Source organism: Cryptotermes secundus, unplaced genomic scaffold (assembly GCF_002891405.2).
Source record: "Cryptotermes secundus unplaced genomic scaffold, Csec_1.0 scaffold537, whole genome shotgun sequence".
NCBI lineage: Eukaryota > Metazoa > Arthropoda > Insecta > Blattodea > Kalotermitidae > Cryptotermes > Cryptotermes secundus.
Window position 1 is genome coordinate 787,971 of NW_019740661.1, and position 15,717 is coordinate 803,687.

At 36.0% G+C, this 15,717-nt stretch overlaps 1 protein-coding gene across 3 annotated transcripts in view; it reads left to right on the plus strand.

The window, feature by feature from the left end:
- Positions 1-13,020, plus strand: part of LOC111872495 (protein turtle) — a 480,259-nt gene extending 467,239 nt beyond the window's left edge. For all 3 annotated transcript variants that reach the window (XM_023866469.2, XM_033754723.1, XM_033754724.1), the window contains one exon: positions 4,901-13,020. In XM_023866469.2, the coding sequence (XP_023722237.1) occupies positions 4,901-6,539 (1,639 nt within the window). In that variant the 3' untranslated portion in view covers positions 6,540-13,020. The remainder of the gene's footprint in view (positions 1-4,900) is intronic.
- The last annotated feature ends 2,697 nt before the right edge of the window (positions 13,021-15,717 follow it).

Genomic DNA, 15,717 nt, shown 5'->3' on the forward strand with positions numbered 1-15,717 from the left:
TGTAAATGGTAGCCAAGCATTGTCAGTGCATTTTGTTGTTGTGATCCTGTGCGTACTATACTTAGTGTAGAATGTTTTGAGTCTCACACATGTAAAAATTGTAAATATTCCTGACAAGTTCCTACCTCCTTCAAGGTCAAAGTGACAGAGAAGTAGTATCTGAATACTTACATAGGAATATAAAACTGTCACAAATTAAATTACATATTCTGAATACTAATTCTTTAGTGTTCACTTTTTATTCACAAACAGTATTTTTTATAAAGATATTTCATTCCAAATATTCAAAAACAGTTACAAGAAAAAGTTTGATGTTTTATATATTTACCAGGCTGCAGAGTATATGTTCTCATGCATACTATGCAAGAATTGAGAAAAATAAGTAAACAAGTAACAAGTTTGGCTCACTAGACACTTCTGTATTAACCTTTCCCATGCCCATACAAGACATCTTGCTTAGTAGCAGTGGCCCTTTTGGTTTGTATATATTTGGTGTTTGTCAGGGGAAAAAATGAATTTTGCCACCTCTCAACAGTTAGTGTCTTATCAGTAATATTGATTATGTGATATGTATTAGGGAAATTTAGTGTATGGGACGTTTTAAGTATAAGCTGCCATTGTAAGAATTATGACCGTATAAAACAAGCCAAAACCACATGTCACTAGTCTAAAAAATTACTTGTAAATGAATCACAGTTATTCTTAACATCTGCTGTTATATAACTAACATTTCACAATTACTACATTCTGTAGATCTTCGTTAACGAGTTATTCTCTGTATTTCAGAAAGAGATGACAACCTTCCTGGAATAAAATTCTTAAAACACTGTTTATATTAGGAAAATCCAAAATTGTAACTTAATATTCCAATTAAAATATTCAGTACAAAGGGGGCAATTGCAAGCAAAGGATGGATTGCTAAAATTTGCCTCTCTCAGAACCTTCAATTGGACACATGACAGAATATGCTTGAAAGTGTACTATATGTTTCAAGAAAAGAATCATTTGTCTTGCAAGTCAATTAGTACTTAAAGTCACATTTTTCTGAGTTGAGATTTTCCTTTTCATTTAATCCACTTGATCACATTCTAGCCTGATAAACATTTTTCTCTTCTTTTTGTTTCTCCCCATTGCGCTGGTCATTCAGGAGGAAAAAAGGTGAAGAGTTTGGAAGCAACTGTTGAAATCAGCACGCTCTCACTTCCATAGTGCACTTGGTACAAAGCATGTTATAAACTCTTGTATGTTCACATGACAATCATAATGAGCATGATCGAAGGCAGAATAGGTCAGTAAAAGGAAACACATAATTCTTAAAGATTTCTGGTGATGTAATTACCTGAATTACTTTAGGGCTATAATCCATGTTGTGGCTAAATTGCTTCTAGTGTATAGGAAACAATTAAATGGGTAATAATTAATTCATTGTAACAAAGAGACTACTCATTGATTATACTTACAAAAAACTGGCACATATACTTAGTAGAGTTTTTGCTTCATATATGAAAGGCCTAGTTTTGGAGATGATGGGAACTGGCTTCATCACCTTTCATGGTGAGAATTCTCATAGAACTCAACCTTGAAACTATATTTTTCTTTTGTACTGGCAGCTTTAAGATATAAATAAATTTCCAAACATTCTTGGTTTTAGAAATGTTCTGTGAAAAAGCTCATAGAGCTTGATCATACAAGGGTCATACTGAAAGTCATGAGCAACAATTTTTTGTATAGTAACATGCTTTATTATTGACAAACCAAATACACCACCTCAATCTACAGACATATATTTTTCCACATAATCGCCACTTCTTTGTACACATTTCTCCCAGTGTTCTGGGAGTTTGAAAATTCCATTCCAGCCATCCGAAGACACTGACGCACTGCTTTCTGAATTGCCTCCCTTGTCTCAAAACGTTGTCCATGCAGCTGATCCTTCACAAATCTGAAAATATGGTAGTTGGAGGGTGCCAGATCAGGGCTATAGGAGGGGTGTGGAAGAACTTCCCACCCCATCTTTGTAATTGCTTCCAATGTGAGGCGAGCAGCATGGGGGCGAGTGTTGTCATGTAGGATGATGATGTTTCATCCCGGATGTTTATCGTGCAATGCACGACGGAACTTGTGCAGCATCTGGACATAGTGAGTAGCATTGATGCTTTGCCCAGGTTCCAGGAATTCGGCCAGAATAAACCGCTCTGCATCCCAGAAGACTGTGCCCATCACCTTCGCAGCTGATTGTACTGTCTTTGCCTTCTTTTTTGATGGAGAATGCAAATGGTGCCATTCCATACTCTGCCGTTTCATTTCAGGCTCGAAAGGTGAAACCAGCTTTCGTCACCTGTCACAATAAAGAGCAAAAAATCATCGCCTTCGTGTTGATATATCTGCAGCAGTTCTGAGGAGATGGCTTTTTGCTGACCTTTGTGCTCTTCAGTCAATAACCGCGGGACCCAACAAGCACAAACTTTCCTATAGCCCAAGCTTTCAATCATCTCCTGTACTGCACTGTGCCCTATTCCAAGTTTTTGGGCTATTGTGTCCACAGTCACATGCCTGTCATCTTGAATGATCTCATCCACTCTTTCCTTGTTGCGTTCAGTTGAGGCTATTTGAGGACAACCGCTTGGGGGCTCATCTTCGATGCTGGTGTTCCCATCTTTAAAATGTTTCAGCCATCTTCGAACACTGCTCACACCTATGCACACGCTTCCATAAGCACACTGAAGTCTCTGGTGAATTTCTGCAGCAGGGATTTCCTCTTTCACAAGAAATTCTGGCAAAATGACATATCGTTGTCGGCCATTTTTTTTAGGAGTGATACTGGTCACGTGATGCAAGCTATTGACGTCACAAGACACTCAAGGGTAACACAATAGCTGGTTCCACCTACCACCATACTCTCTTTCATCTGCTGTTCCCAGGTTGCATGCAAAAAAAAAGTTGCTCATGACTTTCGGTACGACCTTCGTATTTATATTTGTCATTTTACAAATTGTTGTAGTGCCTTGACCTGTTTTGAGTGAACTGCTTTCAAAAATCTATAGATTTGTTATTGGAATTTCCACATTTGCTATAAACATGATTATTATTTTGGACATTGTCCATAATCTTGAGTTTTATCCAATACAACATTTTGGAAACTGGATTTATTTCCATCAGCAAGCATAAAGAAGTAAATATTTCTACCTAATTGGGCCCATTCCAAAGAGCAAGTCTTGATCACTGGACTGAGTCCAGTTGATCCCTGAAAGATAGTAATTTTTAAAATATTAGAACATAGACAATAGATAATGTCCTAAGAACATGCCACAACAATATTATGTGTTATTTATTACTGTAAGTTGTATCTGAAATTTTCTCCCTCCCCAACATTGGTTGCAAATGAATTCCAACATATTCATATAAAATACCCACCCTATCAGAAATGTTACATTAGTTCAGTTCATTTTCGATCATGCTCATGAGTGCTTGTTTTACACTTTTACCATTTCATGACATCTTCCTAAATAGAGATGCACAACCATTATCCAGTCATCTTTGAAATTATTCTAGTTAATACATATATATTGATGTTTTCTATTTATAAATACAGGCCACTTTTCTGTGTTTAGATCCTCATAGCCATTTTATTTCTGGTGTAGATCCTGATGTTGAGATGTCAGTTGCTGTAATACTTCTTCTAGTCTCTTTCTTTCAGAGTGCATATTGTACGAAATTAGTTTGAAATTTAAAATATTATTTATAATTCTCGTTATGTTTTAGAAGTAATAGCCTTCAGACTGTTTCATTTTAAAATACCGTGTTTAAGGTGATGTTATTGGTAATGATTTGAAATAGTCTGAAAATGTTCCATACAGCCCGTGTAACTCTAAAGCAAGTTCAAAGTGTATAGCTGCAAGATAAGTTAAACATTTTCCTGTGGATATGATATGAGTTGTGATTAAAAAGTTCTCATAGTGATTTTATTTTAGGGGATGGAATACTGTTTGTTTGATGTGTTAGACTGAAATTCCTGACATTGGGGAAGAATGTATGTTTTTACAAAGTATGTATGAAATTTGGTGAACAGCTGACAAAACATTTGAGTATTTTTCTGCTTTGTATGCGGCTAAATTTTTTTGAAAGATTATTCCTGCTGTGGCTGTTCATTGACATTGTACATTAGGGAATTCATGACTCCTGTTTATGATAAAATTCATGGATACAGAATAATGAAGATTCATGAAGTTATGGGATAAGTTATCTTCACCACATGCCAGACGAGTGTAATCCGAAGTTTGAATTAAGAGTCTGGAAATTCTCAACAAGCATATTATTCCATTGGCTCTGACATGCTCTGTTTACCATATTTGATACAGAATGATCATCCTCTCTTCTCCAAACTGAAACATATCTTAAAAGGAAAGGTATTAGATCATACACAGTGGAATGCTGGAAAGAATGCCACTTCAAAAGCATAGTGCTAGAAAAGCTTTGAAAACAATGGTGGGATCATTGAAAAATTGTTGGGAAATTACTATTTTCAAGGGATAAATAAAGGTTTCGATTTTAGTTTCACGTGCCAAAAACAATGATATTTTCGATTTGACCTCATATGTTGACCAGTACTTCAGAAAGAGGAGGAGGAACTGATATATCTACAGTTACATATTCAGTGTGAAGTCAAAATTAACAGTAGTTATGATGTATATTTTTTCGCATCCATCTGAGAACAGTTTTGTCACTTTGCCTTGTCTTTTTTTATTATTATTGTGTGTGAGTGTATGCATGAATTTTCTTGTGTTGTTTTGTGTTTGTGGGCAAATTTAGGTGGACTTGGTGTTTTAGAGATAATGAACACTGAAATCTGTGTTATTATACTGGCAGTGGAATAATTATGTTTTCTTCTTGATCATCACAGACTTAGACAGAGCCGAATACCAAGTCTGACGCTCCTAGGTGATGCATTAAAGAGGACTCATGCTCAGTTGACAAATTGGCTGACATCGCAACAGTGTGGTGAAAGTGAAGGATCCTACATAAGCAGCAGCAGTGACATGGCAAGGCATTGGCGTCCAGAATACATTGGACATGGGAAGGGTCTGAGCCGAATTTCCCGCACTGCTGATGGCCGATTTGTACTTGCTGATTCATCACATTCCTCTGTTGCAAACAGTGTTAGCAGTAGCAGTGATGATGGTGGATTCCTTCCCCGTCGAGGCAGGAGAAGGGCTTCATGGAGGCGGCCACTTGTGGGATACCCCAGCCAACTGAGTCTGCGATCAGATGGTTCTGGGGAAAGTGGCATCGGTGGTGATCTCGCTGCAATCCTTGATGCACTTGGAGGCCAGTCATCCCCACCTTACTATCAACACCAACCTCCTCTAGTCCCAGCCATATACTCACCACCTGCTCCTGTACCCAGGTTCCGAGCCAGCTCTCCTGCTACCCCTGGCTCTCTGCTCACTACTGCCTGGTCTCCCAGCTACAACTTCAGTGATCTGAGTTCGGTGCCTCAGCTCAGTTCTGTGGAACGCTCACTGCCTACTGGAAGCACCTTCACTACAGGCACACCTCCCAGCTATCTGCAGCTGCGCTCAGTCCATGAGCGCTACAGCCAAGAACTACCCTCACTGCGAGCCATCCATGAGGAGTCAAGCCGCTGGCATCGACAGCACCAACAGCAGCAGCAGCAACAGCAGCAGCAGAGGACAGTGACTATTGATGCACCTCATCTTATCACCTCACCCTTGTTTCTACCCGTACATCCTCTGGCCACTAGCTCACCTCCCAGAGTTCGCATCCCACCACCACGTCCAGCACTGCCGTGGGCTGAAGACTTGGTCCCGCATCCCCCTGGTCATGGAACTGGCACTATAGTGACTGCTCGACCCCGTGCCAGACTGCCACCACGTCACGCTCGCCATGCCCGTAGTGCACCTGAGCTTGCTGATGCAGAGCACCATGATGGTCTCCTCATGGAAACTTCACCCTCTAGTTCCAGTGGTTTTGGAAGCAAAAACACATCACAGCAGAACCAAAGTTCTCAGTCTGGAAGCACCAGTGCTGAGTGGAGATTGCCCCCTTATAGGCCACCTCCCCCACCACCCCCTCTGCCCCCAATGCAACAGATCCTTCATCCATCTCACCCCCCAGCTCCACCACCCCTTATTGGCCATTGGCTCGAATTCACTGCCAGCCTGCAAGATACATCACCTCCACATTCAGAACCTGGACATCTCCGCAGCACCAAACCTCTAGATACAAGTGTAGATGGTCATTATGAATTTGATACCATATTTTCTGGAACACCTACACCATCAACACCTACAGGAGTTCACAGTGCCCTGCCCCGACAGCGGTTGGGTAGTGGAGGAGAAGACAGAGGTATCAGTGACTCTGAAATCTATTCTGCGTCCTTCTACCCAACACGACCCAAAAGGCCTTCCAAATATGATAACATTGAAGCACGTGTACAAGCGATGAAAGAAGAGTTTCACGAGTTCAGGAAAAGACAGGCGAAGAGAAGACGAAGTGAAGAGCTTGAAAGTGCATGTTGAGTTCCTTCTTGTAGTTTATTTGAACCCATCAGTCTAAGCAGAGCAAACATGTTCCTTCTTCAGTTTTGTAAATATATCAGAATTTTGGAGAGTTCAGCATGAATGCAGCTTTACTTTCAGAAGGAAGGATGGGAGAATACTTGCTCTGACTTCTGATCATTTTGCACCGTCCTGGCTTACTTGAATGATTTCTATTAACCTGCATATTGACATCACGTGATCCTTTACTTTATGTGATTATGTCCAAGCACAGCAATATATACTGAGGCCTGTACATCTAACTCATCAGCAAAGAAAATGTGTTCACCATTATATCCCTGTTCTCCAATAAGTGTTCCTACTTTTCCATTTTAACCTGGCAATTTCTTTGCATTGCTTAATTTGTGTGACTTAAGATACTGGGAACTTACATATGAATTTCATATACAAATTTTTCTGTGCCTCACTACATGTATGCCATTTATGTATCCATAAATATCTTCATGTACTTGACAGTTTGCTTTTTATCATTTAACCCCATGGGATAGTAATTAAAAGTTTTTTATACATATTCTTCATACAGAATTAATTAAACCATTTCAAAACGAAGGTCTGAAACTTCTCTGTAGCTGTTGTAAAACTGCTGTCAAATCTTTCAGCTTTCATCCAATGACACTCTGAATGTTAAGAGCTACTGGCTTTTCAATAGCTAATGACCTAATAGGGGAGATGTCATGCAGCCATCAGAGTGTGCTCTTGGACTAATTGCAGCCAGTACAGGCTGTATGAAAATTTTGTAGCTATTGATGTTATATTTTAAGGGTGAAAAACCAGCCACTTGCTTATAGGTCAGATTGGATTGCAGTAGACCTAGATAAGCATCTGCTTCATCAGGTCAGTGAGTTCATTGACAGAGAGGGAGTTCAAAATATATAGAAACAGGAGCTTTGTTGATTAAAATTTTATGTTACAATTTTGCCCTTCTTCTCACTCTCTTTTATCCAAACTTAAATTTTCACATTTTCAAATCAGTTTATTTGTGGCTAATCTAAATAAATAACAGTTTAGCTTTCTTAAGATGATGAGAATTTATGTCAGAGCTTCTTACTGTTCTTGCTGGTCTAAAATCATTGCTTTAAAATAAAAACTTAGCTTCTCCTTTAAAATGTGAATAGTTATTGTGAAAATAGAATTGGATTCAGAATAGGTAATTATATTTTGTGATGGTGGTAAGATTCTGATGTGTCTTTCACCCCACCCTCTACTTTGAAGGCAGAGGGCTCCAGATGAGTTATCTCATATTTGTAGCAATTCCTAACCAGCACATCTTGAATTTATCACTTCATAAGGAGCCATCTAGTTTTCCAGAGCTTCAGTTTCCACAGTTGGCCAACATAACCTCTTCAGATGAAACAGTATCAATTAGTAGGTAATCTAAATACCTACCAGTATGCCAGTTACTCTTGATTTTGCTACAAATGAAACCCTGCTTAAATAATTTGCTTTTAGTCATAATCGGATTCCTGACATGAGTGGTGTGAGGACCTTATGCTAAAACAGAAAGTAGAGTTACTGTGGATTTTTATTTTAACAAGTGAAATTGTTACCATCTTATTATTTTTATACATAATTTTAAATCGGGTCCATATAGAAGTAGTTTCATAAATATTCTTAAATATGTAATTTTGAAATAATGTGCAATTTGAAGTCATATAATTCAAACTTGAAATTCAAGTTCTGAAAATGATTCTGTTATTACTAGTTTTTGCATATCTTACAGAATATAGTACTTTACAGATTAACATGAAATTAAAAAATTATGATCTTCAAAGTTTTGTTCAAACTAAAGTAGACCGTATGAATCTCTCATAAAAAATTATTTGTGGACAAATGTGATGAGGTTGCAATGGAAGAAAGCTGTTGAATTTATATGGACAGGATTTAGGAAGGTCCCAGTTTCTGCCACAAATTAAACACTGTCTTTATGTTTCACATAAATATTGTATCATCATAGATCTATAACAGATAAGCCACATGTTTTCCTTCCATTTTTCTTTGCTTATACAGTAGTGCTGATGTTAACAATGTGTGGAGCTACACCTCTTCACCAAAAGCCTTCAAGGCATGGACAACTTTACCCTTACCTTTTCCCCTTGCTAATGGTGAGCATTATTTAAAGTAAAATAATTGGGATACAACTTGGTTGCTGGTACCTTTAGATTGCATTCAGTTGAAATGAACTACAAAATTGTCTTTGTTTTGGCACACAGTTGTCTGCCCCCTGATTAAAGGAATCACTAGGCCTATCCAGTAGCATCAGCAGCACTGTTTAATTAGATATGTAGAATAATCCGGGGGGCAAACACATGGAATTCAATGAATTACTAAGTTCTTAATTTTGTTAGTGCTTGGATTAATTTAAAATAAGGGAATGTGTGCTCAAGTACATTAAAACTGAACAATACTCAAAATCAAATAATGTGAGTGATTATATGAAACTGGTGATTATTATTATAAGTGTTATGAGTATGAAGTAAATTAAAATAATCAAATATAATCAAACTTCAGACAAACATACTGGTATAGTAGATTTATTAACTGCTGTGCATCTTTAAAATGAACAGTTTCTGTAGAGAAAGTTGTGTGTGTGAATCCATATTGCTATCTGTGAAAGTGATTATTTAAAATATGAATGAAGATATTATCCTCTAATTAAATACGAACTCCAAAGAAGACAATTACTGAAGCAAAGAAAAAGGAATAGTAAAAAATAATATATGCATTTATTCACACACTCCATAACAAGGAATTTAAGATTATATATATATATATATATATACATTATATTGTTCTGTTTCTGCTGTTGTGTTTAGAAGTGGGCAGAGCTCAGTTCTAAAATGAGAGAAACATTTGAAATGCAGAAACAGTTTTATTATTGAATCATTTGAGAAGATGGTTTTCTGGAGATAACTCAACATGAAGTAATGCAAAGTTGTTGATGTTATTTCTCATAATAATTCTAACGCTTTACCGTTTTCTATTTCTTTATCCATAAAGAAATGAAAAAACGGAAACATTTTCCACACAGGCTGTTGCAATAGATATTTATTATTAGTGCTATTGCAAAACAAAAGCAAAAACAAAAAAAAGTTCTCTGCATTTGTTCTGTGACATAAATTTTTTCTGGTTTATTAATTGTTAATTTAGTTAAGTTTCCAAAGTACAAAGAGAGAGAAAGAACTCGAATTTTGTTGATATTATTATATTATTTTGTATATAATTTAATATCATTAGTATGCCATGCATATTGCTGATGATTTATTTGTAGCAAAGATTTTTTAGTTTTACCATTGTATGTCTGCAGTTCTACACATTTCATCAAATGGCACTCATTAGTGAAATTTCTCAAAACAGAAAAATAAATTAATAAATATTATTGCACAGTGAGATGTTAGAGAGGAGTTGTTGCATGGTTGGCAATACTGCTGCCTGTTTGTGAGTATGCTGGAATGTGTCCTAGTCTCAATATAACTACATATATTCATGTCCCATTAATTTTATTGGTGTTCTTCCTTCACAGTTCCCTCTAAACCTTGCAAAGAAATCTTGCTTGTAATTTTATTTTACCTATGCAAGTGGTAACATCTTTCAGGGTATACTATAGTGTCATGTCACATTTCAGCAAAGAGTACCTATGATTGATTAGGCATTTTATAGTGAGTATTTTCCAGAGAGATGGAGGCCATTTGACAAAATATTTTTGTAGATTTAGTTGAAATTTATCCCCTCACAACTGCAAAAAAGTTGTTAAGCCAATTTTGTTTAAGCTCATGATCGTCTATTATAATTTCTGTGGTTTAAAAAGGCTTACATTGTGTTCTGTTAAATGAACAGCTAATGGAAGAATGATTTAAACAAATGCTACAGATTTTATTCATATTAATGCTGAGAATAATTTTAGCATTATTATTATTATTATTATTGTCCACTGTGCTGTTAAGTTTGCACGTAAATAAACATGAATTGAATTATTATTATTATTACTAAAAATAATATGCTTCTCTTTCATTTGCACAGAGACAGTGTCTCCAAAACGAAAATAGATTGGGCCTCATAGCATGAAGTCAGCATCCAAAATATGAAAACATAAGTATCAACAGATCTCTGTGAAAGCAGTTAGAATTGTCACAGAAATATGATAATTAGGAAGTTTTCTTGCCATTGTACTCATTATGGGCATAACATCAGTAGTCTTACTGTTGGCTGTTTCGCCCACTATTTGCCATTGACTCCTCTAGAAGCTTTAACTTGTATTTCACTTGTATACCCATGTTAAAGGCTTTATTGTTTACTAACTCTGTTTCATGAAACACTGAATAATGTAGCTATTACTTATGAACTGAGAAGTGTTCATGTCCTGTTTTTTAAGACACTGTCCCGTCATCATCTTGGAGGAATTGAGGAAATCCATGAAGAAACTCATTCACATAGACTGTGGACCAAAATTTGAACCCAAGGTTCTCTGGCTATAAAGCTGGAGACTACCCATTACACTGTGGTGTTTGTGTCTGACAAATGATACTTGTTTCTTGAGCTTCAGGCAGTTTGCTGCCAATGGAATTCATACCTTTACTTTTTATCATCCTATTAGGTATAGATGCCAAGAAATATGTTACCATCTGAAGTGAACTTAATAATTTACATTAGATCAATATTTATAGTTGTTACTCTTTTGATGTCACAGAAGAGAGAGAGAGAGACATGAATTATGAATATTAATATAGAAGGAATTGTGAAAAGGAACCAATTTACACAAAATCTGTTCTTTGAATTGTTACATAAAATAAATGAACCTCATCAAGTCTTAAATAGTATACAGGCATATTTAGTACATTACTTACACTTTTGCAACTTCTTTTGTGGCACAATTTAAATAAAGTCTTCCAACAGATATTTTTTTTTCAATATGATTAAACCTGTTGCCTTATGTAACATTTCGCAAATTATACTGCATTCCCATTTCCTTTAATGGGAATTCAGGTATGGATTTAAAATTCAGCTGTAGTAAGTTTTTATATGAAAGCTTCAGCTGGGGAGTGGGCATGTTGTTAGTCACAGTCCAACAAAACTCTCTCCTTTGTCTTTCATATAAACAGAAATTGACTTCAGTGCATATATTCCCTTTCCAATGACAGTGACAGCCAGTTTTGGTTCACTAGAATGTTGTTAATTTATAGAAAAATATTACACTATTATTGCTCTAATATTTGATTTCATTGTATTATTTTCCCAAGTAGAAGTCATGCAGATGCATCTTTCATTCTGCTCTATGTTGACAGTATCAAATTTAGTGTACTTTATGTTTCGTTTCTAGCAGCTAGTCCAAGGAGCCAGCCAGCCTACCTAGATATTGTTACTATACTTAAGTTTGAGAGAATAGGCAAAGAACTGAATTTCTGTCCAAGGTATGCACGTCTGAAATTTAAGAACTGTAGGAGTGACTTATATTTTGCAAGAAGACGAGTGAGGTGTTTTAGTGATTTCCCATCTCAGTCTGTTTTTGAGACCTTTGAATCCACAGAATTATTACACCTTCATGAGGTTATGCATGTGGATACTTTTCATTTATATAGAAAAGGTTACTCAGGTGTGGGTTGTAAATGATTGAATGTGTGGGAGTCTGTTCCTTCCCAGTCCTTTGCTGATGGACTGGAAGCACAGATTCCACACACACACATACACACAAGTTATTTCTTGCTGGATTTGAAGTTCTTCTTTCTTCAGGGACATGATGTCGATAAGAGTCTGGTAGAAATTTACCAGTGTATTGAGCACAGCCTCCATTTTTAGGGTAAAAAAATAAAGCCAAGCAGCCAGCAATCAGCAGGGTACTCTGCTTGTTGCTTTCTTGGCTTATTCTTTGACCCAGAAGGTGAAGTAATACATTACTCCAAATCGTTAGTAAGCTTCTACTATACTACATAGTGTCACTCCACAGAAGAAAGTATTCTGCATTATTTATTGTTAAGATAGCTCTGGAATTTGAGCCAGCACATGAAAGGAACATTATTTGTATACTGTTCAGTCTGTGAAAGCATTAAATTCTTATAACTTCCATAGATCCACTTGGACACAGGCAGAAAACAGAAATATTTTTCAGCAGTGAGACCTTGAAGAAATATTTTAATGCCGTTTCTTATCATTTTGGCTTGAACACAATTGAACAAGTTAATCTGTAATGACAGTTTACGAATAGAATGCTGACAAAATTATAACATTGGTAAAATTTCAAAATATAAATGTAAACTTGTGTTTTACATTTGACCATCTCAAAAAGACACAAGATAAGTTTGATATTATTATGTATGTCAAAGTCGTGTTTCATTTTAAAGATACCATTAGGAGACCTTTCTCTTCAATTATGGCCCACTGATAAATGTTATTTATGCTTGTTAGCTACTAAATATTTCTGTATGCTATAATAAATTATGATGTCATTGCATTTATTCTGTTATTATTGCAACTGTGTTACATATTTTATGAAAAGTGTTCAAATTGCAAATATACAGTGGTGTCTGGTAGTGAAGTATTGTTAAAAACTACAAATTGTGCTCCACAGAATTTTTAAGCATTATGTTTTAAAATCTACACCCAGTGTTAAACATTACGAATAACTTTGCCTTTAACTACAGAAATGTGGTATTATTTCCTAATCCTATGGCTACTGATTTTCTGTGTATCTGTACAAACCCCGAGTGCTGCATTTATCCATTGCCCAACTAAAGTTCTATATCTAAATTATCATATCTGACAGAACAGAAGTATTTGGTAACAAACCACAGAAGTCACAGTATTTTACATATAATTGCCTCAAAATGACATTATCATATTCTTTCTACTGTTGTCTGGGTATCTCACTGTTTCAAAATGAACGAATTGCAGTCGTTTGGAGAAATGTAATGCCCTTTCCTTGGGAATCAAACAAGGAGAAAGAAAGTTCTTCGATACATCAGTAATTTTTGTTGTTTTGATAACAGTGCTATACCTAGAAAATAGCAATATAAATTTATGAGGTTCTCAGAAGCCTGATGTAATTACCCTATTACTAATAATGCATATACATAATTTTAAAAGAGAATACTGATCTCTGTATTCTCTTTTAAAATTATTCTGGGGTGCACACAGTAACATAATTGGCTGAGACACTAGGCTACAAGCTGGAAGGTCATGGGTTCAGGTCTTGATGAGTTCATTGGATTTTTTAAGTTGACATCATCCTTCCAGCTGCCTATGTCCCTGGGGTTGACTCAGCCTCTAACAGAAATGAGTACCAGGAATATTCTTGGATGTAAAGGGTGGCCAGCTCATAGGGCTGACAACCTTGTCACAATATATGAGCCGATTGTCTAGAAAATGTGGGAACCTCAACATCTCACAACCCTATGAGTCTCCATGGCCTGTTACAAGGATACCTTTACTTACTGATCTCTTAATCTCTCGAAAGGCTTGAAAGTAATTTATCTACTTTGTGAACAGGTGGCAAGAGTAGTAATATGCCTTCCACTGATCAAATAGGCACTACCAGAAAAAATGTTTATGATTCATGTATTTCAGACATAATTGAAGCCAGTGTGTAACATGCTTGATGCAGTAAATGGGTCAGTGCAGTTATACAGATGTAATACATGTTACACGCCCATTCTCTTCAGTCCAAGAACATATGAGCATATCCATAATATGGAGAGACATTGATAATATCCAATATTGCATTGAAAACATCTTAAAAGTTTTATCTCATGGAGCATTTATTGTGTTTTTGACAGTACTCTGGTTGGAAAATGCATTTTCAGTCCAGTTTTATTTCCTAATTTGAGGTGTATATAGCCAGATTTGTACCAACATGTCAGATCAGTGTTATGTGTTCAAATGAGATATCTCCATTCATGATTAAAGAAGTGGTAATTTGAAGGAGACATTTAGTATGTACTAGCATGTTATATTTCCCTGTGTAAAGGCACTTCATATACTCAGACCTAAATTTAAATGCAGTGTACAAATTTAGACAAAAAAGTATTGGGAAAAAGATATGAATCTTAATGGAAATAGACATTTGTTTTCTTAATATCTGTTTTAAAATGCAGTTGCTTAAATGGCCACATTAATGGAGCAAAATTGTAACTGAAGTGCAGATAATTCATAATATTGTGGTTAAATCTAACTGCTGTATATGTGCCCATCTCATAAGAAGTAAACACAGGCACCAATGTAAACTTCTCTGTCTCTTCAACAATTTTGTAATTGCCAGTGAAATTTTCTTTAAATTTAAAGGAATTATTTTATTCTGAAACTATGCAAGTGCAAACTTGAAGTTTTAAAATTTAAATTTTAAAAGTTGTCCTAGTATTGATATTGTTTGCTTCCCCATACATTCTTTGACTGCAGTAGGTCTTGACACTTCGACACATACATATGTTTTTTTCATTAGTATAACAGCACTTTCATTATCAAGATTATATGGAATTAGCCATAGATGTAATATTATATTCTATGCTCTAATATTTTCAGCATGTTGGAACCAGTTTCAAATTGTTCGTAAAATTAATTTTAGCAGAAAAAGAATTCAGTTGCATGTTCCAAACTGTTTGACATGTCCTTGAGCTCCCAATTGTTAAGAATATTCTCCAACAGAAGTCACAGAAATATGATAAATGGTTCTAATGTCAGTGGTGTCTTCAGTAAGACATAACATGGCTAAACATTGCAGAATTATAGAAAGTGGTCCAAAATTTTTAAGATAGGAACATTACTGTATGTTGACATGTGTACAGTGTGTTCATTTGCCAACAGCTTCATTTTAAGGCTTTCAACCTAAGCACAATAGATCATTGAAGGTTGTACTCGTAGTGCGAGGGTCAGATTTTATGGCCCACCCTTACACACATACACAAGGCTTTCAACCTAGATACATGCAGGAAGTCCTGGCAATGTTTTCAGTCTGCTCTTAATGAAATTGTGGTATATTGATAGATGGTGCTATGCAGATTTTTAAATCTGAGAGTCAAACTTAAATTATGCGAGTGAATCAGGGCTGCATGTAAGAAGATATATATTGTTGCGTGTTTCCTGGGCAGTGCGACAAGGAAATTTACGTGGGTCTCGGATTTGAACGAACATTTATTAGACACTCACTCTTTACACT